This window comes from Vidua macroura, chromosome 18 (assembly GCF_024509145.1).
Source record: "Vidua macroura isolate BioBank_ID:100142 chromosome 18, ASM2450914v1, whole genome shotgun sequence".
In the NCBI taxonomy this organism is placed as follows: domain Eukaryota; kingdom Metazoa; phylum Chordata; class Aves; order Passeriformes; family Viduidae; genus Vidua; species Vidua macroura.
Window position 1 is genome coordinate 4,745,210 of NC_071588.1, and position 26,917 is coordinate 4,772,126.

Here is a 26,917-nt window from a genome sequence, read left to right on the forward strand (position 1 = left end):
TGCCCATGCTTTTGGGCACAGCACAGCTCCTCTGGGACCTGGGTGCTACTGATACCAAAGTGAGTTGTCCCTGTCATCTCCCACCGAGCTGCAGAAGGCAGTAATGAAGGCTGCTGAGCACGCACTTCTCCCTAAATTACCTCATTTATTCAGGGAATCAGATGCCGCAGTCTTTCATGGCTTCTTGTGAGGCTCGGATCTTGTGGGATGCAAGGCTATTAATAGGACCCAATCTCTCCCCTTCTTCTTCTCCAGGCTAAAGGCAGAAGAATTCAAACAAGGGCCCCTTTGATGTGACAGAAGTACAAATAAACCCCGTGCCATTTCGCTCCCAAGCAGGCAGTGCATTCCCAGGCTTTGCCTGGGTGAGGGCTGGACCAGCAGCTCCTGGGAGCTCGGGGGCCAGCCAGCCAAGGTGGAGGAGCAGCCTGTGGTGCCTCTTTCAGCTGTCACTGCCCCTGTCTGTGGTGACATCAGGCACCCAGGGCCAGCGCTGAGACCAGACAGGTGAGATCGGATGCGGGTGAATGATCAGCCAGGGCAGCAAATGCCAATTTGTGTGTAAACAGACTTAGAGCACAGAGAGCCAGGGAAGAGAAATAACTAGAAAGCATTTCCCACACAACCAGACTTGTTTCCAAGGAGCAGAGACAGCCTCTCCAGCGCTCTGGTGGGATTTCAGCCCCGCATCCTCTGGCTGCAGACCCCCTCCCACTGTGCCTGGTCCAGCATTGCTGTGGCTGGAGTTGGCTCTGAGCCCTTCCAGCACTGACCTGATCCAGCCCTGTGATCCTGATCCACCCAGCAGAACCTCCTGGGGGAGAAAGGCTCTCGTTTCCAGCACTGCACAATTTACTTTTCATAGATGCTGTGACAGAACCTGAATTACCTTCTACAGTTTCAATATCTGCACAGTTGTTGGTTTTTCTCCTTCTGTCCCTCAGAATTTATAGCCAAATTAGGCAATTATTGATTTTTTTTTCCCTTTATCAAATTACATTCAAGCCAGCCTGTGGAACAGCAAATGCTCAATGGGTCCCTCTTGACATCTGTTTGTCTCATCAATCTGTGCAGGGAAAATGTTCCTGCAGTGTGTGATCCCACCACAGCGCTGAATGGGGACACTTTGACTCTTTGTGGGGCTTTGAGACATTTGCTGTTCCACTTCTCATTGGGTTTATTTGCTTTAGCTTGAAACAACACACTCTACTGTTTTTAAATCAGGGAGTTCTTGAAGACGGGTCAGTTCTGAGCTGGGCATGGGATGTCACAGGCTGGGGGACACAGGGAAGGTGCCCTGTGACCCAGGAGGGGGGGTCTGTGAGGGTCTGCCCTTGGTTCTCAGGCCCCTCTAACCCCCGTGGGCAGGGCTGGAATGAGCTCCTCCAGCAAGGAGTGAGCGAGGTGCCGTGTCCATGTCATGACTGAGCTGTAAGAACAGCCACAGGTGGAGATTTATGTGTGAAAATGGCCCAAACTTCCCTGCCCGTGAGAGTTCCTGCAGAGCAGCCCGGGTGGGTGCAGGGGGGATGTACCAAGTGATGCTGCTTAAGGAGCAGAACCAGGGCTGGGTTCTGCAGATCCCTGGCTCTCCCTCCTGCAGTGGGTGTTTCACCTCTCCAGTGTCACCCCCGTGCCTCCATGAGTCACCCAGGATGGTTTTGGTGTGGCAGTGCTGGCTCTGTGACCCAGCTTTGTCCTGATGCTGTCCTGCTGCTCCTTTTAAAGCTTGCCCTGGCCAGGTGAGGGGGTGATGCTCCTTTATTTATCTGTGTGCATGAGGGAGGGAGGGAAGCTGTGCCATCAGCGATGTCCCCGCTGCCAAGGGGTCACAGCCTGGGCTCCGGGCTGCAGCTGGCAAGGCACAGCCTGGGGTGGGAGGCAGCAGCAGGACATTGCTGTGTGCCATGTCAGGAGAAGTAAATGTGCAGAGGAAAATGTCAGTAAGGTATTTTTATTACACGGTGAGAGGGGTGGTGTGATGCAATTGCGAACGGGAGGCCCCGGTCTTCTCGTGCCTGTGTTTTCTCATGCAAGGCTTTATAGATGTTGCATGACTTTCAACTCTGCTCTTATCTCTGCCCCCAGAGGACATAATTATTGCTAGTCTGACTATGCCAGTACAAATGTTTGATGGTGAATAATATTTTTGAGAACTGAATTGCCACTTGTTTCCTAATTAAAACCCAACCTCCTCATCGTGCCAGCTATTTGCAAAAGGGAACACGATGATGATAAGCTACATTGAGGCTCTACCTGTCTGAGGTGGCTGAAGTGGCTTTGTTAAGAGAATTCAGGAGCAAGCTGGAGGAATCCACAGAGATGCAAAAGAGCCACCCAGCTTCTCCAGGAGGCCAGAGCTGAGGAGCTCCCCCTACCCTGGGATTTGGGGCACCAAATGCAAGGGCACTGCGAGGGCAGAGGCTGCCTTCTGTAAAACTGCTCCTTCTGGAACAGACAGTGGATAAAAGCAGCAGCAGCCATGGCCATTAATTACTCTATTTGTTTTCCACATTGCCTCTCACCACTTATTAGCGCAGCACTAAGGAGATGGGATGCAACCCCAGCCTGGGTGTGGATGCTGCAGAGGAATGAATGCCTGTGGGATTGGCATGGATGTGCCACTGCAGGGGAGAAGGGGCCAAAGCCACCCCAGGGCCTGGCAAAGTGCAGAATCTGACAGGCAGAGGGGATGGAGTGAGGCTGTTTCTTTGGGATGATGGGCTAGAGCTGCGGGAGCGCTGAGGCTGCGGGATGGGGAGCGCTGGCATCGTCCTGCTTTTCCCAGGAATGGTTTGTATTTCTTCCTGTCCTGCTGGCCTCCAGGCACTGCAGCACTGCTGCCTGATGAATGCTCACACAACCTCACTAAGCAGGAGTTGCTTCCCCCTCCAGGTAGCCCTGTGCTCAGGAGCTCCTTGGGAACATTGAGGTGAGCGTGGGGAAAGGGGTTCTGCCCTCTCCCCTTCAGTCAGGCACCCCAAAGGTAGAGCCAGAACTGCAGCAAAACAGAACCTCGCTGTAAACAAGCCACAGAGAGCCAGATTCCCATGGGGATCCCTCACCAATAAATTATTCTCCACCAATGCTGCCAAAGAGGAGCAAATAATTTGCCCTCTCTCTAGAGAGCAGCAGCCCATGGAGGGAACTGAGCTAAACAACTCCTTAATGCTCTTAATCTCCACCTATGTGCATTTCTGGCACTGTATCAGAAATATTAGTAAAAATCATATTAAAAATAATATTTAATGATCTTTTATGTGAACATTCCCCTTGAGAGATGTTGCTGGCATCAGCATAGAGCAGAGATCTGATTTGATATGGGATTTGGCACAGCTTGGAGGGCAACAGGACGGATGTGGTTCCGTCCTGGGTAATGTGTTGCAGCATTATCTTGATGGGATGGTGTCAGTGTGGGACGCATTAATAAATCTACAACAGCCTCGTAGCTCTCTGGAATATCATCTGTCACGCTGTGAAGCAGAGCAGGGCAAAATTAAACATTTAAATCTCACACAGATGGTAGGAGGAACTCGCTCCTCGGAAGGAAGGAGCAGCAGAGGGGAGGTTGGCTTCCTGGCTCCGCAGTGGATGCAGAGCCTGCAGCCCAGCCAGGCCTCGAGACACACTTAAATTGATTGAGCTGTATCCATCACCATCCACAGAAATGTCAGGAGATACTTAAATGCATTCAGAGTGTATCGTGTTCTGACCTCTGCTAGCCCTGGCATCGATTGACTCTGGGTTTCCTTTATCTGGGGGAATCCCCAGGGCACTGTTTATAAACATTCATGAACACCAAACCCAACACTGGAGGCATAAAACAACACAAGAACAACACAAACACTCGGGCTGGGATGCAGCACAGGCTAAGGAAAGCTGCAGGCTTGCACTTGGGGAATTGAACTTCCCTGAAAAGGAGGAGGCTGGCACTGCCTGTTCTGCTTGCTTTGGGAAAAAAATCAGGTTTGATTCCACTCTGTTATTAAAAAAAATACCCATCCCAGTGACCTTTAAAATATCTGAATATAACACTGAAAAATGCATGTTTTACACACTGCTAGAGGTGAGCATGAACAGCCTGATGTGGGCTGCCTCCCCTGCCAGGGCTCGGGGTGGCTGTGGGGACATGCCACCACCTCTGACTGCGCTGCAGCCACACTTGGGAAATCAGCAGAGCAGAAAACACCTTTGCTTATCACCCACCAGCACCCTGGCGGCTGCTGCTGCTGCCACACCAGCACCAAGAGCAGAAAGAAGAGAACAAGTTCCTTAACTTGGCCCTCACAGACCTCACTTCCTAGAAACTGTCACCAGGAATGTCTTTGACGTCTACACAACAATAATATCCAGCTAATAACAGTGAAAACGTGGCGCAGGAGTAAAGAGGAGAGCATTAGGAATCCTAAGGGGCAAACTGGTGGCCGTGTTTGCTGCAAAGCCATCCCAACCTCTGAGCAAACACAGGGCCCTCCTCACCCGGGTGATGGTTTCAGTTTGTTGAGGTGTTCAGCAACACCCTCAGGTCAGCGCCGAGATCCTCCTCGTTTGCTGCTGCTGCTGCTTTGGGAAATGAAACCCGGCTCTTTCCGTGGATTTGGGCAGAGGGGCTGCAGAAGCCAAAACTGGGGAGTCCCCTGGGAAGAGCCAGCACAAGGCACGTGTCCAGTCACATCACCAGGCTGAGGATGTGAGAGGTGAGAGGAATTTCCCTCCCATCACCCCCCTGCAAATGGAGAGCCCACGTGGAGGCTCTGGAAGAACTTTTGGAGATGGAGCCCCAGGAGCCACGGGAACCATAGCCAGCCCCAGCAGCCCTGCCAGCCCAGGGGCTTTCAGGAGATAAAAACACCCCTTTGCATGTTGTAGCTTGGATCAGTGAAACCTTTAAACAGGGCTGGTGGGGGACTTTACCCTGAACTTCCAGGAGGGACGTGCCCTAAGTCTTCCTCTGCTCCCTTCCACACTTGCTTGGACACCCCGAGCCTTGGCTTTGCTCTGGGGCCACTGGTGGAGGAGAAACCTTCCCCAGTGGATCTGTTCCGGTGGAAAGTGTTGGCTTAAATTAACATTTTCAACAAAAAGCAGGTTCTCAGACGGCTCATAATGAGGCACATGGTGAAATCCTCCCAGCTGTATGCTCTACCTCACTTTAATCAGATCATTAACTTTCATAAAGATGTAGGCAGGAGGAGTGGCGGCACTTGAAAAGAACTCAAAACACGCTGAGTTTCAAACTTCAGACTTGTCATTGACTTAGCCTTTCATTGAGCCAATTATTTATGACATATTTGACGAAATTCAGAAAAGAAAGCACTTAAAATCTGCATATCTGCTTGGCTGCAGTGGAGCTACTACTACTTGAAGGAGGAACACGAGCTCTGCTCAGAGCCTGAGGACACCTGGGTGCCTTGTTTTGCATCATTATTTGCCAGCAAGCGGTTCAACGAGCAACGATGGGGTGTCACACCAGATGCATTTATTTGTATCCTGTTTTTGTTACGCACGCGTTTTAATAAATTATGAGGAAATTAATTCCGAATTTATGCGGCCAACTGGGCGCCGAGGCTTGCAGGCAGCTCAGCGCTCCGCGGCTGGAGCTGGCTCTGGCGGTTCCCCTTTCGTGGAACCGTGGCATCCCACAGAAGTTCGGGTCGAAAGAACCTTAAATTCCCATCCCGCCCCTAGCCACGGGCAGGGACACCTTCTACTACGCCAGCCTGCTCCAAGCCCCATCCAGCCTGGCGCTTCCAGGGATCCAGGGGCAGCCGCGGCTTCTGTGCCAGAGCGGCCCCCCCCGCCCCCGGCCCTGTCCGTGCTGGCGGACCCCGCGGGTGCCGTCCCCGCTCCGGCCGCCGCCGATCCATGTCCGGATTTTCGGCGGCGCCGCGGGGCAGCCCGGTCCGCCCGCCCATGGCCGCGCGCGCTGCCGGCGGCGGGCCCGGGGCCGCGGGGGCCGCGCAGGCTGCGAGCGGCGGGGGCGGACCGGCCGCCGCCATGGGCCCGGCGGGGGCGGGCGGGCGCTGAGGGGGGGCGCGGCGGGGGCTCCCTCCTTCCTTCCCTGCCTCTTTTCCTCCCTCCCTCTGCCGTCCGTCCGTCCGTCCCTCCTGCCGCCCGCCCGCCCGCTCGGGGCGCAGGGCGGGAGGCGGGAGCGGCCCCCCCCCCCCGTCCCCCACCGCGCTCCGCACACGCGCACCGGGAGCCGCTCGGCCGTACCGGCGGAGCCGCCGCCGCCCGCCGCCAACCCCCGCCTCGGGGGCGGCTGCCCCGGCGGAGCCTCCATCTGCAGCCCGGCGGCGGAGCGGGAACATGGCGGACCTGGAGGCGGTGCTGGCCGATGTCAGCTACCTGATGGCGATGGAGAAGAGCAAGAGCACCCCGGCGGCCAGGGCCAGCAAGAAGATCACCCTGCCCGAGCCCAGGTACCGCCCGCCCCGCCGCGGCCCCGGCCCCGGCCCGGCCCCCGCCGCCCTCCCCGCGCCGGACATAACGGTCCGGCCGTGCCCCCGCGGCCTCCGCCGGCACCGGGGCCGGCCTTGGCGAGCGCGGGGCCGGGCTGGGTGTGCTGGAGGTGCTGGATGTGTTGAATGCTTGTGTTTATTTGCCACAACTTGTGCGGGGTCCCTCGGCGGGTGAAGGGGGGACGCCGGTCCCTGCAGGGACGAACCCCCGCAGCTCGGGGGTTTGTGGATCCGCAGCCCGGTGCTCCGTCCGGCGGGTGAGGAATTCCGTCCAAAGCAGTCGGTAGCACCGAACGGAGCCGCTCTGGCCGTGCTGCTCTGCAGAGCGATTTTTTGGTGATGCTTCATGGGGTTTTGACAGGGGATGCGGGAGGAGGACGGGGCCGGAGGTCGCCCTTAGCAGGCAGCTCACGGAGCAGAGGTGCCGGTGCAGGTCTGGGCTCCGTCGCCCCGACCTTCCCCGGTCCCACCGCGGGAGCAGACGGGTGCCCTGGCACTGCCCAGGTTGCATGCATGGGGCTTGGTGCTAAAAGCAGCTTTTCTTCTGCAAAAACAGCCTTTCCCCGTGGTTATGTGTTTGTTATAAAATCACCTGAGCATCGCTTATTTATTGCTGAAATTAAAACGAAGCTTTTCCTTTTTTTTTCATGGCTCTCTGTGTGTGTGTATGTGTATATATATATATATATTAAATGAAGATTCAGGCAGGAAACAGAATACTGCAACAGGAAAAATCTAAACCAAATTTTACTGCAGAATGTGTAGGCAGTTTGGAAGCCTGCTGGTGGCCTAGCCTAGCTGTCTGCTGTGAGCCAGGGATCGCTGGAGCCCTCTTCCCACTTCTTCACTCGTTTTCCTGCCTTTCTGCTGGAATGCTGGGAGGCTGCAGAGCGGGGGAAGGTGAAGGATGCCCAGCCCATGTTTATCCCCCTTGCAGGGGCAGTGAGACCTCAGGTGATGAAGTTTGGCTGTTGTGTTTAAGGTCTGGTTGAGGATGATGTTGCTGGACAGACAAAGGTGCCTGCTTTTCTCGTGGTACATGTTTACACTTTAAAAGCCGTACAATATCCGTGACATTTCATGTGCCCTGTTAGCCCGAGGTGCAGCTTTGCTGGGGGTGCTGGTGGCTTCACGTGTCTCGGTGCTCTGGTGATGTCAGTGCTGTCCTCGGTGATGTGCAGCGGTGCTGCTCCCCGTTCCCAGCAGGGACGTGACCCTCGTGGGCAGGTGAAAGGTGGGATGTGGAGGGTTGCAGGGCAGGAGGAGCCCTCCCAATGCCACGAGAAATATCAGCACGGTTGGTGCCTGTGGAGAGGCTGGAAGCTGCTGCCTGCGCCGACGTCCCTCGCGCCCAGCGCGGCGGAAGCCTCGTAGCAAGCACAGCATGGGGCCTGAGGAACCTGCTGTGCTTTGCTCTCCTGCTCCAGGATTTGCGTGTTTGGTGGTTTCCCTGAGCTGGGAGAGATGGTTCACCTGTGTTTGGCTCCACAAGGTGGGAAAGGCAGCCGGGTGCCAGAGGAAGTTTTGCAGGGGAGGTGAAAGGATCGGTGGCCAAAGCGCCTCGCTCCTTGGGCTGCCTGTGGAAGAACCTGTTGGCGCGAGATATTAAAGGAGAAGCGTGGCTTGCCACCCTCCCTGGTGTGTGATGCTCTGCAGGAGGTGAGAAACCTTCAGTGAGGAGAGGTTTGGGGCTGTACGTGGTGCTGTGGGACAGGGACACGCCAGGCCCTCGGCACAGGAGCGGAAGGAAACACGGACATAGCCAAGAACAGGGACTTACCTCAGCCCGGGACCACAAACGGCTCTAGGGTGCCCGAAATGACTGAACCTCTCAGCTTCTAACTGAAACCAGGGATTTCCTCATACAGTAGGAAATTGTGACCGTTATTCTGGTGTCAGATATCTTTGTGCTGGCTTCTGGCTGGTTTTTTTTGATCCCTCTCATTAGAGCAGACATGGTGTGCTGGGTATACTGAAAAATTCTGTATCGCTGGCAAAGTGATTCATTTAAAATGACATAAATCGGCTGGTTAAAGGCAGGTTGATATAGTAACAGTAAAAAAATACAACACACAGAGTCCTCTCTTGTTTGAAATCAAACAATTTTTGCAGATATTCATTATTTCTGTGTGTGTGAGCAGCTCCTTGGAGGAGCACAAGCCTGGCTCTGTAACGTTGGGTGTGCAGCCATCCCCGCCGTCAGTCCTGGCTGTCACTGGGACAGAGAGCAGGAAGGCCACTGGAATATCACAGCCACGCTTGAGAATAAATGTCCCTGCATTATTGCAGTGCTCTGCTCACAGGAAAGTGTTGGTTTATCTCTGGTGGGCAACCACAGCCCAGGGACGGGTCCTGTGTGCTGGCGTTATTTCCTCTTGAAATATTACAAAGGTTTTACCCCTTGTCTCCTTGCTGAAGCCCAGTACACCTGTCGGCACCCTTTTATCTTTCCCAGATAAGGCTGAGGCTAAATGAAGCAAATGAGTTTACTGTAATGCAAATTTGAGGGGGCTTCCTGTTTACAAGGAAATAGCTGTAGTGCCGGCAGAATGAATTCCAAGGCTGCAGGCCAAGGCTTAGCAGCAAATAAACTATGAGGGTGAAGAGTTTATTGGCCGTAGGGCTGATTATTGCTGAGTTTTCCTGAATTATCCTCAGACTGCTTTTGTCCTGAAATCGTTAAATATCACAGTTTGGGGAGGAAGCACAGAAAACACTAATGAGCCGGGAGTGCCTAAGGAAGAGGATTAGTGTGTTTTTGTTTTTGTTTTTTTTTTTTTTTAAGCACCAAAACAAAACAACCCTTCTTCCATCCTCTGTCATCTGCTTTTCCTTCCCTTCTGCATTTCCTCCTTTCGTTCCTAAGAGCCTTGCCAAGAGCTGTGGTATCTTTCTGTTGTACATTGTTTCCTAAAAGCCTGTTTTTCAGGGAGATTCGCATGGGTGGGCAGAAAGGCTGTCAGAAGCAGAATATCCTGCTGAAATCAGGCCTGGAATGGGAAGGAAGTCAGCTCTGTGGAAATATGAACAAATATGAAACCTAAATCTTATTCTGCAGCATTGCTCCTAAATATCTTAAGTTTTGGTGGGAAAGGAGTAAAATGACTGCACTCTGAATTTTTTTTTTTGGCTATTCAGCAGGCTGCTGAGGGTTTTTACTTTTCCATGTAGATTTTACATTTCCCTTATTTTGGTCAGAGGGAGTGGAAGAGCACTATAGAACAGCTGTTTTTATTTGCCAGCAGCTTGTTCTGGTTTGAGTAAAGGATTTGCGTAACGTGAAGCTGAGAAAAATGGTCCAAGAAATCAGGTAACAAATGGGAGAGGGCTCAGGGTTTGCAGAAGCCTCTTGTGTGCGCCTCTGGAAAGTTGACATTAAACCTTTCTTGCTATAAACATCACGTAAGCTTTGGGTGCTTTTGGTATACAAATACCATGGGCATAGTAACAAAACACAGCATCCATCTGTGCAGGCTTCTCTCCCTGAGGCTGTAGATATTTCTCATCCCATCTCTCCTTTTCTAACCTGCTTTCACTAATTACCTCTGTTTCGAGTTAATTCTGATTTTTCTCCCAATCTTTTTCTTTGGTCTCCTGTGTTCCTCTGAATCTTGTTCTGCTGGGGGAAAATGGAGTATGTTGTAGTCACTTTTTTTCTTAAAAATCATGCTTTTAACATGACATTTTCTCTCAGTTATCATCCCATCTTCACTTCACTTGTAGGGATGAATTCTGGCCCCTGGTACCCAGCTGCTTCTCGTAGGTGGTTGATGTGCCCTTTGCTTTCTCACCCAGTATTCAAACTGGATTGTTAAAACACTGATGGAGGCTTGTTGAAAACACAGAGGTTAATTTGCCTTCCCAATCCTATCCTGAGCTGTTTGTGATTTCTTTTGGTGCTGAATATTGTTGAAATCCAAGCGACATCTCCTGCTCAGGGTTAAGCATCATTGCTCTGTTCCCTCTTGGCTTCTGATTTTGTATTTCTGTGCTCTTGGCCTTACTTTGCTCTTTCTGTGGATTTCACTTCATTCTTTGAGGTGGCCTTCAGGTAGTTCTTGCACCTTGTGAAACTTCTGTGAATCTCCAAGTGGCAGGCTCACATTCCCCTGTCTGTGCTGTCAGTCTGGGTGACTTTGGTGGTGTTTTCCCTGGCATTGTTTAACGCCTCCGTGTTGTGTTTATTCATTTACCCTGCTGTCTCTGGGAACATTTTCCTGACAATTGCTTGTGTAATTTTCATTTTTGTTGCTGTTCCGCCCGTGTCAGCCCTCTGTGTCTCTCTAGGTGCTTCTTTGTTGCTGCAAGAAAACTGTTCTGTTTTGGGCACCTTCCTGGGCAGTCCCTTCCAATCAGTGCCTGACAACCCTTTCCATGAAGAAATTCTTCCTGATATCCAAAATCCAAAGCTTAAATCAGTAAACTGAAGTTTATCTTGCTATCTAGCACTGCTAGTGTGAAAAGGCACATGTGAGGGTTCCTTGGGAGCCGCTTGAGGAAAGGGAAAACCTTGCTTTTTTCTGAACAAACAGTACAAGAAAGGCAGAACACTTGTGATTTTTGGTGGATTAGCTCAGGGTGAGACAGAGTAGTGAAATTTTGATTGGAAATTCTGCCTCCCTGCTTTGCCATCAGCAGAAGTGTGTGGTTGTGAAGGCAGTAAGAAATGGCTCTCTCAAAATAATTGGGTGTGCATACAGAATGCTGGGGCTGCTGACGATGTGTACTTGCTTTTTATCTCAAGTCAGCTTTGTACTACAGCACTTCCTTGGGAAAAATGCATGCCTGGGGATGGATTATGGCCTGTCAGTGTAGGAGGCTGTATGGGAGGGCTCCTGCTTGCTGTGGGTGCTGCTCTTGGCTCTGTTTGGGTGCTCACTCTCCCTATTGGGAGTTCAGTTTTTACTGTACCTGCAGTGTCCCATACCCTGATAACAGACAGGTCTCTACAGGAAAGCACAGGAGGATGAAAGTCCTTTGCAGAGCTTTAAGAGATAAGGAATGTGAGTCTGGATGAAGGACAGCTTGTTATTATCTGTATTGCACAGATCAGGAGCCAGTTAGGAAACACCTGATGTAGCTTGGTTCACATGTAGCACCTGGGGCAGGTGCAGGAATTGAAGCTGAATTTTCTGAGCTTCAGTGGAGGCCCTCGACTGTCTCAGCTGCTGATCATCTGGTGCTTGGAGCATCTCTGGGCACAGGAAGGAGAGATCTGGCCTTCAGAGAGATGCTCCAATTACTCCTCCCCGGGGATGCTGTAGGATTGCAGCGTATGTTTTGCAGCACAGACCTTCCCTCGGGTGTCATTACCTTAAGTAAGAAAAAAGGTAAATCAACAGTGAACTGGGGGAGATCAGTGTGCAGCCTTCTGTTCCTGTGCTAAAAACAGAGGGATGCTTCTTGATGTGTTTTTGGGGAAAGCTTCTGTAGTGTGATGTTGTGTTACAGGTGTGAAGGACTCGTTGGATCTGGTGCAGGGGCTGTGGACCTGCCAGATGTTTTTTTCAGTAAAATGAATGAACTTTATAGCTCTTAATCCTTTTATAGCTGATGGCTTTTCAGTGCCCAGACCTTCCTGTGTTAAATGGTTTCAACCAACACTGGAACTATAACATCAGGACACCAGCGTGTGCAGCCTTTGGTTTCTGTTCTGGTGAAATCATGTGGAATGGCCTGGTTTAATCTTCTTATCAATAATAGCTTTATTTTGTTGGTAATTAATAAAATTAGTAGAAAGCCTATCAGGAGCCATCAGATCCAGGTGCATAAACCAAATAACAGAATTTAATTGAACTAAATTGGTGCAAAAGCAGCAGTTTCTAGCTTAGAAAATACAGCTGTTTTCCATGGGAACTTCACCCTATACTTATCCAAAAAGATCATTCCAATACTGACTAAACACCTATATAAATCAGCCTTGCAGAAATAAAAAATGATTTTTGAAAGCATTTGAAGGACCATAGAGCCCCTCAGCCCCCTTCCAGCATGCCAGGAATTTGTGCTGTCAGCATGTGTGGTGTCCTGCTGAGGAGGGAGCCGCGGAAAGGGCGGATTTTTCGGGATCTGGTGGAGCTGCGCAGATCAAAGCCATCATTAGGGATCGAGTCTGGGATGTGTGACAGCAGACAGGCACCAGCTGCACCCCCAGCTCCTGCAGCCTCGCCGGGATCTCGGCATGGCAGCTGGGAATTGCTGGGCGCTCGGGGGAGTTCTACCTCTGCTCAAGGTGCACATGAGCAAAGAGCTCCCGGCAGCTTCTGCCTCCTCCCGGGAAATTAAAAAGCTCCAGGGAAGCCATTGAAACACTCAGTGCTTCAGACCTTGGAGAAAGACACCCCTGTCCCAAGGGGCCCTCCATGTGACAGCTCTGGGATGTGCCTTGGCTGCTGTTTGTTGTGTTTCTGCCTCAGTTTCAGCAGGGAAAATGCTCTGTGAGACTGAGCTTTTGGTGGAGGAGTGATGGGTGCAGAGGGTGGTGGTGAATGGAGCTGGATCCGGTTGACACCCAGAGGAAACGGCCTCAAGTTGCATCAGGGGAGGTTTAGGTGGATGTTGGGCCCAAAAATGGTGAAGTTTGGAGGGAAAAGGAACCAAAATCCACCCAAAAATCCACCTTGGGATCATGAAATCTGGGAAAAGGGACCCAAAATTCCTGGAATTTCAGGATCCCAAAAATTCCCAAAAAAATTTCGGGGGAAAAGGTGGAAAAATGGCGAAAATCGGAGGAAAAATGGCAGGAGAATGGTGAAAGTTAAATGGAAAAAAACCCCCGAATTCACCCAAAAGTCCACCCTGGGACCACAAAATTTGGGAATAGGGAACAAAATTCCTGGAGTTTCAGGATCCTAAAATTTGGTGGAGTCTCCATCCCTGCAGGGATTTAAAAGCCATGTGGATGTGACACTTGGGGACATGGGTCAGTGGTGGCCTTGGCATTGCTGTGGGAAGAGTTGGTCTCGATGGTCTCTGAAGGCTTTTCCAACCTAAAAAATCCTATAACTCCACTAAAAGAAGACAAATCGTGTGTGGGTGTTTTACTCCTGATGTCTCAAGTAGGGATGGCTGGGACAGCCATGGGAGTGGGACACAGCTTTGAGAGTGACATTCCTTTTTGAGCCTTCTCATCATTTGCTGTTTTTTTTCCAGTCTTCAGTCTGGCTTCCCCATTTCTTTATCCTCTTCTGTTCCTTTTCATGTTTGAAGCAATTCTGTGTTGTGCATCAGTCCTCTGTTTTTTTTTTTTTTTTATTAAGGTTTTGATGCTTGCTTATTTTTACCCGAGATTTTCCTAATTGTTCAAAAATACAGGAACATCCCTGTAGTTTTAACTTGTTGTTTAAAAGAGCTTTGAAAGATTTGATTCTTAGGCCAAATATTTCATCCCAGTTTTCACTTTTGATCAATCTTGCATTGCTAAACCTTTTAAATGCACTTGTACAAAGAGAAAGAAACAACCCACTTTAGGCTGTGGTGGCTCTGAGCCATTCTGTCAGTGCTTTGAATTGCACTTGTTGACCCTGTCATGCTTTCAGTTCAGAGGCCTTTGGGGCAGGATCTTTGGTCCAATTTTAGCAACTTTATGATGGATTTGGATAGTGGAAGTAAACATTTAAAATCTCTGTAAAATTGCATCCTGAGCCTATAAATGAATAAATAAATCAGAGGCGTCTGTCAGTGTTGGCCGTAGTTCTTGGTCTCTCAGTCAAGGTTTATACTTGCTACTTGCAAAGAAAGTTCTAAACATTTGAGATTGAGAAAGATTAGAAAAAATTGGCACGTCTTCAGTAATTTTGTGTTTGTTTAAAAAAAAAAGTAATTTATGATTGGCGAATGCCTTAATTGCAGTCAGAGCGAGGAGATGTGATTTTGCTCTGATTTCCCTTTCTTGTAATTTCTCAGCAGCAGCAATCTGGTGGAAGGGCAAGTCCTTGACACTGCAATTTGGTGTAATTATTCCTGCAAAATTCATGTACTTAGAAGCTTTTATATTAGTTTCAGATTTCAGCGCTGATAATGCCTCAAGGATCTTGGGGCTGGTGTTTTGTGAAGTTGGAGCTACAAAACTCCTGCTTCTGGCTCCCTCCTCGTAAACTTTCTTCATTAAAATAATTTGCATAAGTGAAGCTGCTGATGCAGGGATGGGAGGGGGTGTGGGCAGGTGTTGCTGAGCTCTAATCCCTTCCATCCCACAGGGCTCTGGGGTGAAATATGTTGCTAATCACCCACGACAGCTCTAAGAGCATTAGTTTGCTGCAGTGAAATGACTTGGCAGTGGCTGGGTGTGAGGGCACAGAATGGGGCAGAAATGAGTGAAGTTGGGCCAGAAAATGGCAGAGTCCCGTGGAGGTGGGGTGTGCGCGTGGTGTGATGTGGTTATGGAGAGAAATCAAAGTTTGGGGTCAACTCATTGCTTTGTCAGGTGATGAGTCCAAGCATGTGCACTAATTAATAACTGACTCACAGAAGGATTTGCCTTGGTAAAGACCTTCAAGACTGAGTGTGATTCTGTGAGTTTACAAGTAATACATAAATATATCAGTTTAGATGGTGTAATGATCTTTTCTGTCTTTCTCTGCTGGGAATTTGCCCCACGAACTGCTGGAACCACAGTGACCACGTGTGTGGCAGCTTTTACAGCATTGAGAGCCCAGTCATTTGGAGAAGTATTGACTTCTGCTGAACTTTGAGCTGAGTGCAGTCTGAGAGGAAGCAGAATGAAATGGGTTTGGTGGTTTGTGAGTGTGCAGTGTTTATTACCCCTGACACAGGAATAAATGAAGGTGGCTGTGATGTGGAGATGGGATGTTGGGAGTGCAGAGAGTGGATAGGCACTGCTAAACCTTGGCAGACAAAGCACAGGCCATGGAGTTGATGAATATCTGGCATTTTCTTGAAATAATTATTAATTTGGACATGCCAGGAGACATCAGGACATGATGTGCTGTTGGATACAGGAACCACATGTGGCAGAGGGATGGTACCTGTTCTAATGACAAAGAGGAGGGAAAAAATAAATCCAGCTTTATTTTACAGACTGGAGATCTGAGCAGATAAAGTTTGTGACCTGCTCTTGACAATACAGGAAATGTTGGTAGAGTTAAATCCTGAAGTAAGCTCTTCTCAGTGTCTGTGAAGCTGCTGTTTCATTCTTATTTTGATTTTCTGTTCTTCCGTTTCTGTTACAGCCTATTGGAGAATATATTACTGACTGGAATGGCTCATTTTTAATGCAGGTGTGGTTCTTCAATGCTGGCTGTTGTTTTTCCAAGCTGTGGTGTGCATGTGTGCACCAGTACACCAGATAACATCCCACAAATCTGAACTCTTACTGATTTACAAGAAAAAATCATCTGCTCTGGTGATAAATAATTGAAAGCTCCTTTAAGATCCAGTGGTAGGAAGGCCAGTAGTAAGGAGCTTCTTGACCTAGTTCCAGTAGTAGGAGTATTGTACATATGGATGCACCCCATTGCCTCATTCTGTGCCCTTTCCCTTTCTGAGGTGTGAGTTACTTTCAGAAGAACTTCAGGGACAAAATCTCTGTGAAATGAATAGCAGAACTTTTATAGAAACATGGAATAGTTTGGGTGGAAAGGACTTTAAAGCCCATCCAGTTCCACCCCTTGCCATGGGCAGAGACACCTTCCACTATCCCAGGTTGCTCCAAACCCCATCCAGCCTGGCCTTGGGCACTTCCAGGGATGGGGCAGCCCCAGCCCTCTGCCAGGGCCTCAGCACTCTCACAGAGAAGAAATATTTCCTAATATCTAATTTAAACCTCCTCTTTGCCAGTTTGAAATCATTCCCCCTTGTCCTGTTGCTACATGCTCTTGGAAAAAGTCCCTCTCCATCTTTCTCAGAAGTATCAGAACGAGTGCTGATTGTTTTCCTCTCCTCTGTAAATCCTGGTTTGGGCATATTCCCACATCCATTGGGGTTGTGCTCTGGCTGCTCTGTGGTCAGTTCCTCAGTTCCAGTGGCCAACCTTGGGCACACACACACACACTCAGACACCAGCAGAAGTTTGATTTCTCCTGCTTGGCATGCTTCTCCTTGGAGTCCCAGGCTGTCACTGCTCTGTTCCGGGGGAACAGCAGGAGTGGCTGTTGTTGTCCAGTGCTGCAGCCAAGGACAAGTCCTGGCTTTGGCTGAGCTCCTCTCCAAGGCTCCTTCTGCTTTGCTGCTCCTGCTGGAACTTGTCTGAGAGGGAGGATTGTAGATGCTCTTGCCTTACGTGGCCTTTTCTGTGTTAGAAAGGACATAATGTGTTTTCTTCGGAGCTTTTCAGACACGTTTTCAAGTAGACGTTTTCCGCCTGTGCCGACCTTGGCACTGCGGCTGCTGCTGTCTGTGCCAGGCTGCTCATAGACAGGGAGAGCTGTTTAATTCCAGAATGGAGTTTAACCTTGAAGGCTGCTTTTCAGCAGGTTTCTTTGATCAAGGCTGAAGTAACTAGAGCTCCAAGATGCAGCTTGAAGCTCCTTTCAACAGACTGTTCAGCTCGTGCTTGAAATAAATCCCTTTTCTGGGCAGGTGGAGGAGCTGACCAGGTTAGAGCGACCTGTGCTGCTCACAGAGTTTATGGTTTGATAAGGATGCAGATAAGTCATCTTCCGCCTGCTTGGGGCTGGCAGTCTGCTCCAACCTGCTCTGCAGGCCTGGGGTGTTTGTTCAGGTCCTTTTTTGGGGGCAGCTCCACCCAGGGGCTCTCAAAAGTGCAAGAGCACCCAGCTGCCCATGCCCAGGCACTGCTGGGCATCTCCCTGGGGCCAGTGGCAAAGGGCTTCCCTGTGCCCCCAGTTAAACCAGCAATTACAGAATCCCACATTCACTGAGTCTGGAAAAGTCCTCCAGGACCATCGAGTCCAACCAGTGCCTGGTCCCCACCTTGTCACCCAGCCCAGAGCACTGAGTGCCACGTCCAGATGTTCCTTGGACACTTCCAGGGATGCAGACTCCATCTGAGCAGTCCCTTCCAGTGCTTGACCACCTTTTCAGTGAAGATAAAGATGTCCAGAAAGAGGTACCCAGCATCCAAGCTGCATTTCTCACCACATTTTAGGCCTGACTTTGACTTCCTCTAAATGTACTTCAGTTGACTTGTGATATGTGGATAGTAAATGGATTGTTCCTGAATTTTTTGTTTTTTGCTGTTTTCTTCCTCTTTGAAATGAAAAGAATACATGAACAAAAGGTTTTGCTGCAGTCCAGTTGGATGTGCTTTTGTTTCTGAAGTCTTCCTGGATTTTGTTTTTAGCCAACTTTTGTTTCTGCTCCTTGTGAGTGCTGCTATTAAGGTGGATCATGCTGTGAACTGAGATGAACTCGTGCAGAAACGGCCACTTCTTGCATTAGCGCGTGGTTTGTGCTGATGGCATCTCTGGCCAGGGAAAGCTTTTCAGAAATGGCTGTGTTTCTGTGAAATGCAGCTTTTAATCCCAGATTGTTTACGTGTAGGGCAACTAATGAGTCAATAGACTAAAGCAGAGAGGGAACCTTTCTTCCTGTTAGTGGAATGTGCTAAGCTCCATTTTAAAATTTTCCATCCTTCTGAAGGATACATGGACTCTGCCTCAATTCATTGAACTCTAGAGGATTTCTACCTGGAACTTCATGTGAGAATTAGGAGGTGATTATTCTGGATAGTCATAATTCACTCCATGTCATTTATTCCTATTTATTTGTATGGATAAGTAGCAATGATTTTAAAGGAGTGCGAGTGTTGAGGAGCTGGAATGTAGCGCGGACTCCTGTAGCCTGCGATCATTTTACAGATTTGTTCAGTTTCTGTGGCTGCAAAAGACATTTTGTTCCTTTGACGTTATCCATCAGACCAGAAGTACGGGATGTCAGCAGAGGAGGAGGTGCTGGAGAGGTTTGCTCCTTACACAATCACTGTTTTCCTGGGCGCCTCAGTCACACGTTAAATTTTCATTATCTTCTCCCATTGTCTAGACTGAAGATCTGTTGATGTAATTTCTTGCAGTGCGCTCGTTGGAGCAGAGGAAAGCTTTCTTGATGGCATTATTATGAAAAAGGCTTATTCTGTTACTGCTGGTCTGGTGGTCAGTGGGAACGGGACGGTGCCGAGGGGCCTGGGGAGGAGGGGGAGCTGTGGGCCCTGGGAACTCCTGCCAGGCTTGTTCATCTCCAGTGGCTCCTCTGTAAGCACAGAGGGAAGAGAGGAAGGTCTGGTTGGCAAAAGACTTGGGTTTTAGGAAGAAATTGAGAGGGTGGTGAGGCCGTGGCACAGAGCAGCTGTGGCTGTCCCATCCCTGGAAGTGTCCAAGACCAGGTTGGATGGGGTTTGGAGCAACCTGGGATGGTGGAAGGTGTCCCTGCCCATGGCAGGGGGTGGAACAAGATATTCTTTAAGATCCCTTCCAATCCAAACCATTCTGTGGTTCCACGATCTCTTATTTACTGCTCCCTCTTCATTTAAAATCAGCATTTTGTTTAGATTGTTAAAATACACAGAGGGCAGACCCAGTTCTTAACGAACAAATAAACAGCAAGTTCGTCACTGAATAATTTATCATCTCAAACCTGATTAACAGTGTTCAGCCCTCCCAGTTCTTGTCTGACTTGATGTGGTGGTTGGCCTCCAGAGCTCTTGCTTTGGATCACACTGTTCAGAGATCCGTGTTCCATGTGGGACTTGGAGATACACAGAAAACTATTAATAGGATATTTTCCTACATGGGAGTTTAGGGCCTTCCAGCAAAGTCCTTGGCTTTATTATAGATTTTTTTCTGGTCAAGTCATTCAGGCTTCGTGCTTCAGCTCCTCTGAAGAGGAGTGTGGATACTTTCCTGCCTCTGTGGGGGAGATGTTTGTCAGTATTTGGGAGGCTTCTCAGAATTTTAATCATGGGGTCCCTGTGAGCACACGAGAGGCGATGTCCCTGAGGTCAGCACGGCTTAGCTGCTCAGTCTTGCTGCTGCAGAAATATTAGTGATATTTAATGGCCTTGTTTTAGAGCATGAGTGCTTTGTTCAAGGTTATTTTTATAATAATAAATAGTATAATTAAAATAATTAGTAGTGTAATTATAGTAATAAATAGCATGTATGGCAATTATTGATTTTAAAATCGGAAACAGAGAAAGTCTGGTGGAATTTTGGCTCGATACTGTGACAATAGAGTTGCTTTACCAAGGCCCAGCACTGCTGGCCTGCATTAATTTTAAGATTTATGTTCTTGTATTGTTGCCCATATGAAATTTTTATGGTCATTATATTACAATGAATATTGAGGTTACTTGACAAATAAAGGAAATCTTTGTTAATGTGGTTTAAGTGAGTTATTGTGACATTATAAATTAGGCAAAGTAGATGTTAAGTGCATTGCAGCCAAGCAAGGCCTAATGGAGCTGCTGTTGGCTCCTTGTGTGGCTAGCTCGGGGTGATTTGTGCAGTGATTTTACTGTGCAAGCTAAACCTGAGACAGGAATAAAGTGGTGACCAAGGTGTCCCCTGGGAAGTTCCAGGGATCAGCTCACCCAAGGCCAGGCAGGGCTCCACCTGACTTTTCTTCAAAGGTTTAAAAAAAGCAATTTCAAGTAACCCCTCTTTATTTTCCCCCCCTTTTTTTCTTTCAGTATCCGCAGCGTTATGCAGAAATACCTCGAGGAAAGGGGTGAATTAACCTTCGACAAGATCTTTCATCAGAAAATTGGTAAGTCATGTCTCAATAAAATGTTATTTGTGTAGATATTTTCAAGATCTGTTTGGTTTTTACATTTCTCTGTGGTGCCTGCTGAGATGTCAGTGCTGTAGATTGTCTGAAGAACACTGGACAGGACTTAGTGAAACAAAGGTCTTCAAGAAGATAAAATGTTGTGGAAGGGAGGAAGACGAAGCAAGGCAATCTCTCAACTTCAGGTTCTGGAAAACTACAGGGAAAATAATTAAATTATTTGGAAACATCGAGGAGAAAATGATATTACTTGGTATGGGCTTGTCAACAATGTAATGTGTCACATCAGTTAAACTTATTTTTTCTTTGCAGAGGTAATGAGCCTGTTGATAAGGGAGCAGGAGAAAAGATCCCACATGTGTTGTCTTGACCCTCTGACATGGTGCTCTTGCTGACAGCACAGGGGGACATAGCCTGGGTGAAAGTGCTGTGTGCAGGGGGTGAAAGTGCTGGGAAAATGGAGCAGTTAATCAGTATTCCATGGAAAGGTGGATCTGGGGAATGGGAACATCAGAGATCAGTTTTCAATTAACTGAATGGTGCAGTGAAGAGCCTCTGTGTTCTGCTGTGACAAGGACAAAAACTCCATAAAGCAGGGGAGGGGGGGGAATGCAGGGAAATCCAGCAGTGTCCTTCCTCTCCACCTGTGCCACAGCAATCACAGGCACAGCCTGGGGACCCTGGGGCAGGGACTTGGCTGTGACAGCCAGCCCTGAGCTGTGTTGGCTCAGCTGGATCACACGACTAAATATAAAATCAGTGTTGTAGCCAGTGAGGCATGTGAAATAATCCTCTTCTGGCAGAATGCTGTGTCCATCCTGGCAGTGGATTAAAAAAATATACATGGACCTGCTGGGAAAAGTCCAGGAAAGAGCAGTGGGAATGAGCAGTCTGTTAAATCTGACCTACAGGGAAGTATTGAAATAGGGTGTGATGTGGGCAGTGGAAGGGAGAAGTGAGGTTGAACATGATTCAAAACCAGAAAAGCTGTTGCAGAAATGATGAGGTTAGTCCATTTTCTAGAGCTTTAATGTTTCAATGAAAAAAAAAAAATTGGATATGAATAAAATTTAAAATGTTCGTGGTAGTGTGGGTAATAAAGCAGGGAGTGGATTTCGTGAGGGGCTCTTGGGATCTTTGTCTGGCAGATTTGAAGAGTGAGTTGGCTGGGATAGCACAGCTGCTCCTGTCTTGGAAATGGGGAATGGGCTGGGAAGTCTTGAGGAGGTCAGTGGTTTTATTCCTGTCTGAAATGAGGCTGTAGTGAACAAAGTACCTGTTTTCCCAGGAAAAGTGGTGCAATGGGGGCATCTTTGGGCTGGTTGAGTTTTCGCTGGCCTCCCTTCTGGCTGGAGCAGAAATACCCCAAAACCTTCCTGCTTGCCTGGCAGTGTGCAGCTCACTGGAGTGGGTGTTTTAGGTATTGCCAGATTAAAATAATTGGTGTTCCTGTGTCTCAGAGTGTCATTAATGAGTCTCAGAGCCATTGGAAGTCTTGGGGAACCTTTCACTGTGTTTCAGCAATTGGAGTGTGGTCTGTACTTGTGCTTAGAACTATGACTTTTTATTGTGGCCAGAACTTTTGCCATGTAAATGCACAGATACCTTGTTTGCTTGTACTGACACCTCAGTGTGTGCTTCAGCTCCAGTGCCTGTGCTGAATCATTAATATCTTGCTGTAGCCTGGCAGTTGCAAAATAAGCAGAATTTTAAGCAACCAAACACAGCCTGACTTCAACTGAGTCTCTTTGGGGCAGTGAAATGAAGAAGTCCTTTTTTTATTTTTTTTTCCTCTATAAAAAGAGAAGTCAAACAGACCATCTTCTATGTAATGGATATTTCTATTTATGTAATTGAATACTTTTCATTACCTGTTACAGTGAGGACTGTTGCAGTTATTTTGATTAGTTACAGCAATTACAGTTAGGTAACTGGAACCTTGGAAGGATTAGATCTTTCTCTTTTTTTCCCCATGTTGGTAGTAGCCATTAAACCTGGAATTTTAGAGCCCAGTTTCATTAACATTTTAGTTTCTGTGCACAGAGGAGAGGTTTCCTCCTCCTCTCTCTGGGTACAGTCAGAGCAGGACTTGCCCTGGATTACCTGGAAATGAGGAGCAGTTCTGTGAATGCTGTGCAGGAGTTTCAGTTAATTCTGAAGCTAAAATAGGATTTAGAATGCAATTAAAAAATATTAAAGCTAAACACAACTGTTTTTAACAGCAGACTTTGCATCACGCTGGAAAATACAGTATTTCCTTTACTGTGGTTGTTCATTTAAATTTGATTGCATTTTCTAGCGTGTTCTTTGCCACTCAATTAGCTCTGTTTCCAGACATTAGCATAATTGCTTGTGGTAAAGTACCTGCAGTTTTAGGCAAGCGTTATGCAAAGGGCTGTGAGAAGTGTGGGGAGGTAATTAAAACTCTAATCACCTTTTTGTTCACCTCCTTGTCTCTTTGGCTGGGGGGATGTGGTGAGACCACAGGTAGGGCAGGTCCTGGCTGTGCCAGAGTGGGGGGGAGTCTCCATCAGCCTGGATCTCCAGTAATTCTGCTGGATCATCCCTGGTTTTTCCTGTGATAGTTTTGCTGAGGAGCCATTCTACACTCCCTGCTTTATCCTTACACACTGACTATAAAACTGCACCGAGCTCCCCAGTCTTTCCTTGGCAAACTGTTTTGTTTCTTTAATTTTTTTTCTTTTTTTTTCCCAGACCTAGATTTTTCCTCTCAGCTCCAGGTCACTGTTCTTTTTTTTTTTTTTTAATTTTTTTTTTTTTTCCTATTTTTCAGAATCCTTTCAAATGTAAACCCAGGCTTTGATCAGCTGTCTGATACAAGGGCTCTGATGTCAGTGTGGCGTTGTTCCTGTGGATGTTTCCCTGTGAATATGTCTAATTATGGTGCTGGTCTCATCACCTGCAAGTGTTTATTCTTAGTGAGCCCTAAAATCGTTTTAGGGTCAGTGCTTTCCTGGTCCCACTGCCAAAGGTTGGCCCAAATTCCCTTCCTGCCAGGTGTGCAACTGCAGGGAGTCACAGGGACAGCGCTCTGGCTTGGAAACCAAAACCTTTAGGATCAGGAGAAGAGCAGGAAGCTCATCAGGGATGAAAATGGCCCGGAGGCTCCATCAGATTTGCATAAACACGTCTGTCCCCTATTTGCATCTCTTCCCTCAGGAAGGCAAACAGGCTGCTCTCATCCCTTGATGCTGGCACTGCTGTTTGCCCCCTGAGTGATGCTCCAGAACGATCTGGAGCTCTCTAAGAATGTCCTGGTGAGTCAGAGGACATGGAGCTCACAGAAGCACCCAGAAGAGTGCTCTGGCAGCCCAGCCCAGCCGGCTGTTCCTTCAGAAGCTGCTTCCTCCACAGCAGAAGCCTCTTGGGGAAGTACAGCCTGTCTCGAAGCCGAGTGCGTAACCACCTTAGCTGGTTTTCTTTTACCACATCCTGTTTGCTACAACATCAGATTAGGAGTTTCTTTAGAAAAAGAGACGTTTTGAGAGGTTTTGGAAGTGTTCAGGGCCAGGTTGGGCAGGGCTAGGAGCAGCCTGGGCTAGTGGAAGGTGTCCCTGCCCATGGCAGGGGGTGGAATGAGGTGGTCTGTAAGGTCAAACCAAACCATTCCATGACTCTGGTATCCCAAGATCCATAATTTGCGTGTGGAATCCACTCTGCTTCACAGCTGTGTTAAAATTGCACGTGGAGTCCTTGTCATGTTCCCCTGCCCTGTGGGGTGGGGACACTTGGAGAGACCCTGCCCTCAGAGGGCAGGTGAGAAATGAGCAGATCAGGGGCTGCTGCAGCCAAGGCCTTCAAGGGAATCTGTGAGATCATAATATTGCTTTAGAACAGGATTATCCTGGTTATTAAATGCTTTGGAGCAAACCTGCTGCCAGTTACAATTCAGTGACTCTCGTGTCTGACCCTGGGCTTTCAGACAAACCGCGCTGCGAGGCAGGGAACGGAGCTGGGTTAGAAATCCTGGGATGTGATCTTAAAGCATCCTACAGCTCCATGCCTGGCTTGGCTCAGCCTTGGGTTCTCTGCTGACTGCTTGAGACCCTCGTGAAGGCAGACAGGCTGCTCTCATCTCTGAAGCTGGGGGGACGTGGCAGTTCCTTCACACCCTCCTCAGTTTCTCATCTCTTGCAGAGCTGTTGGGTCTGGGGCTGGGGGAAGGATGAGAACAGGACGTGTTTTAGCTGTTTCAGCAGCTGGTCTCGCTGCAGTGTAAGTTTTTCACCTTTCCTAGGAAGTAACTTGCTTTTTTTTCCCCCAAAGGTGGCTCAGATTTTTTTTTTTTTTTTGTGAAATAGAGCTAATTAAAACAACTTGTAGTTGACGTAAGAAGTTACAAACCTCTTTTTTTTTTTTTTTTCCTTATTTACCATCCACTTTTGCAAAGTGAGGGATGATCTTTCTGAGGTGATTCATTCCACTGTCTTCCATATCCTCCTCAACCAGCTCCAAGCTGGAGGTTTTCCCAGCAGGGGGGAAGCATTTTACCATCTGCATCAGGGCTGGTTCCAACCCACGGGGGCCTGTGGGGGCTGTCAGCCCCTTCCCTGCTCCCCTTGTCCTGATCCAGCTCAGCATGGATCATGTTTGTTCTGTAGCTCCTCAGCTGAGCTTCCAGAGCATTTGGTCTGTTTTGTAGCTCCTTCTGCACAGGGACTTTTGTGCCTGCCCTCCTCAGTTCGAGGGAAATGTGCTCAAACTGACCCTGCTGGCTGCTGTTTCCTCCAGCTTGGTCAGGGACAATTTTCTGTTAAAAAAAAAACCCCAACCAAAGCTGGGGTGAGAACAGCTACAGTGGGTTTTTTTTGGGGGGCAGTGAATTATGCTTTCTGTTGCTTCTTTCTCTGGTTATGGACTCATATTTCATTATTTCAGGGCTTTGGTGCTAATCATTAGATAGGAGTTAGAATCTGTTGAGAAAAACATTCTTGCTCTTCCTCTTTCTGCTGGCACCGTGCTCCCTGAACTGCCTAAAAATAACAGGCTGGGAAAAGTGACTCCCTAGAGCATTATTTAAGCTATTGTTTAATTTAAGCAGAAGATCTATGTGCTGTTGGCATTCTGGACTAATTAAATAGTCCTCTGAGGAAATAACAACGAAGGCTATAAAACTTGGTCGGGAGTGAAGAAAAGCACCTGAGTTTTTGGCTGTGAAGTGAACAGGGATGACTTTTCATGAGCACTGTGATAAATTTGCTCTGTTCTGGTACCTTGATGTTAAATAATGTGCAGCCAAGTAGCGGGGACATCGTTACTTGGTGGGTTTTCTGTAAAAGCAGGTCGTTTCTGCAAAGTGGTTTTATTCTGAGGTTCTGGTTCTGACCTGGCAGCCACCACACAGAAGTAGTCACCACCAAAATCAGGAAGTTGCCTTCCGAACAAAAATGATATTTAAGATGCTGTTCGAAGACTGATCTTCTTTCTCATGGTGTTTCTAATTTTCAGTACAAGATCAGCCTGGGACGAGGGGTTGTGGACAGGCTGCAGGAGGTTCTCAGGGGCCGTGGAAGCCCTTCTGTCCTTGCACAGTTCTGTGATCAGATAAAAACAACACAGAACCAAAACCACAAGGAGACATCGGAAACTGTGTGGCTGTAAACTGAAACAGAAACCGTTGATGTGAGATATTTCACAGGGGATCTGCTCCTCACACCATTCTCTGCTTGTACCAAACAAGGTGGGGGTGGGTGGGACACTGAAAGAGAAAATCCGTGCTCTGAGCCTTCTAGAAGTTGGTCTGGTTTTCTGTTTGCAGTGCTTTTCACCAAATGAGTGTTAGATTTAAGATCTCTTTATTATGTTGTAATTTCAGTGTTACTGGAAGCTACATTTCTTTCAACACCCTCTTATTTTTGTGGTAAAATGAAGTGATAGTTGGCAGAATTACATCGAAGATCGTTTCGAGGGGTGTTGCTGTGTTGCTGAAGCCCCTGCTGTAGATTTTATGTGCATTGGAGTTGTCTGTCTTGGTGTCAGGGATAAAGAGTATCCAAAGGCACTATCAAAATGCATGTATTCATTTTGGATTTTCTTTTGATGATAAATAATTGAGCATTTCTTTGTTGGGCTGCAGCCTGATCCCCCTGCCTGCCTTTGTGGGGGGTTGAAGATGCTAAGTTGTGTGATTTCCCAGGGGAGCTGCAGATTAAATCAAAGCTTTAAAATAGGAAAAATATATACCCTATCATCTGGAACGTCCCATGATGGATAATGTACATCCTGGTAGATTAGCATTTATGTGCAGTGCAGTTGTTGGAAGATGTAAGGCTTGGGGAGAAAGTCTTTATCTCAGCAGAGCACGGCAATTATACGGTTTTTGGGTTAAATTATCAAGAATTCCAGGCAAAGTGGCAATTTTGAACTGAAGTAGTATCAAAGGAGAGAAGAAGAGAGTGTTAAGGAATATCGCTCTATAATAGAGAGAACAAATTAGAAATTATTTGCATGACATTTCCCTTGGATGTTTCCAGGGAAGCTTCCAGAGAACACACACAAACACAAGCACCTGCCCTGCTACCAGAGGTATGTTTGGTTTGCCCTGGAAGCCTGGAGGAAAATTCATTGCTTTTGGATCAGAGGGACCCTGGGTGGTTGGTTCAGCCCTCTCCAGCTTCTTCTTGAGCTCTCTTTGCTGTTGCTTAAACTATGTGTGGGAGGTTTAGGCTGGATTTTGGGAAAAGGTTCTTCCCCCAGAGGGTGCTGGGTGCTGAGCAGGTTCCCCAGGGATTGGG

The 26,917-nt window shown here is 48.2% G+C and overlaps 1 protein-coding gene across 2 annotated transcripts in view; it reads left to right on the forward strand.

The window, feature by feature from the left end:
* Positions 1-6,036: 6,036 nt before the first annotated feature.
* GRK3 (G protein-coupled receptor kinase 3) overlaps positions 6,037-26,917 on the forward strand; it is a 58,579-nt gene continuing 37,698 nt past the window's right edge. The window contains exons 1-2 of one of the 2 annotated variants that reach the window (XM_053993582.1): positions 6,037-6,422; positions 20,065-20,141. In XM_053993582.1, the coding sequence (XP_053849557.1) occupies positions 6,310-6,422; positions 20,065-20,141 (190 nt within the window). In that variant the 5' untranslated portion in view covers positions 6,037-6,309. The remainder of the gene's footprint in view (positions 6,423-20,064; positions 20,142-26,917) is intronic. The other variant, XM_053993583.1, reaches the window with a different exon arrangement.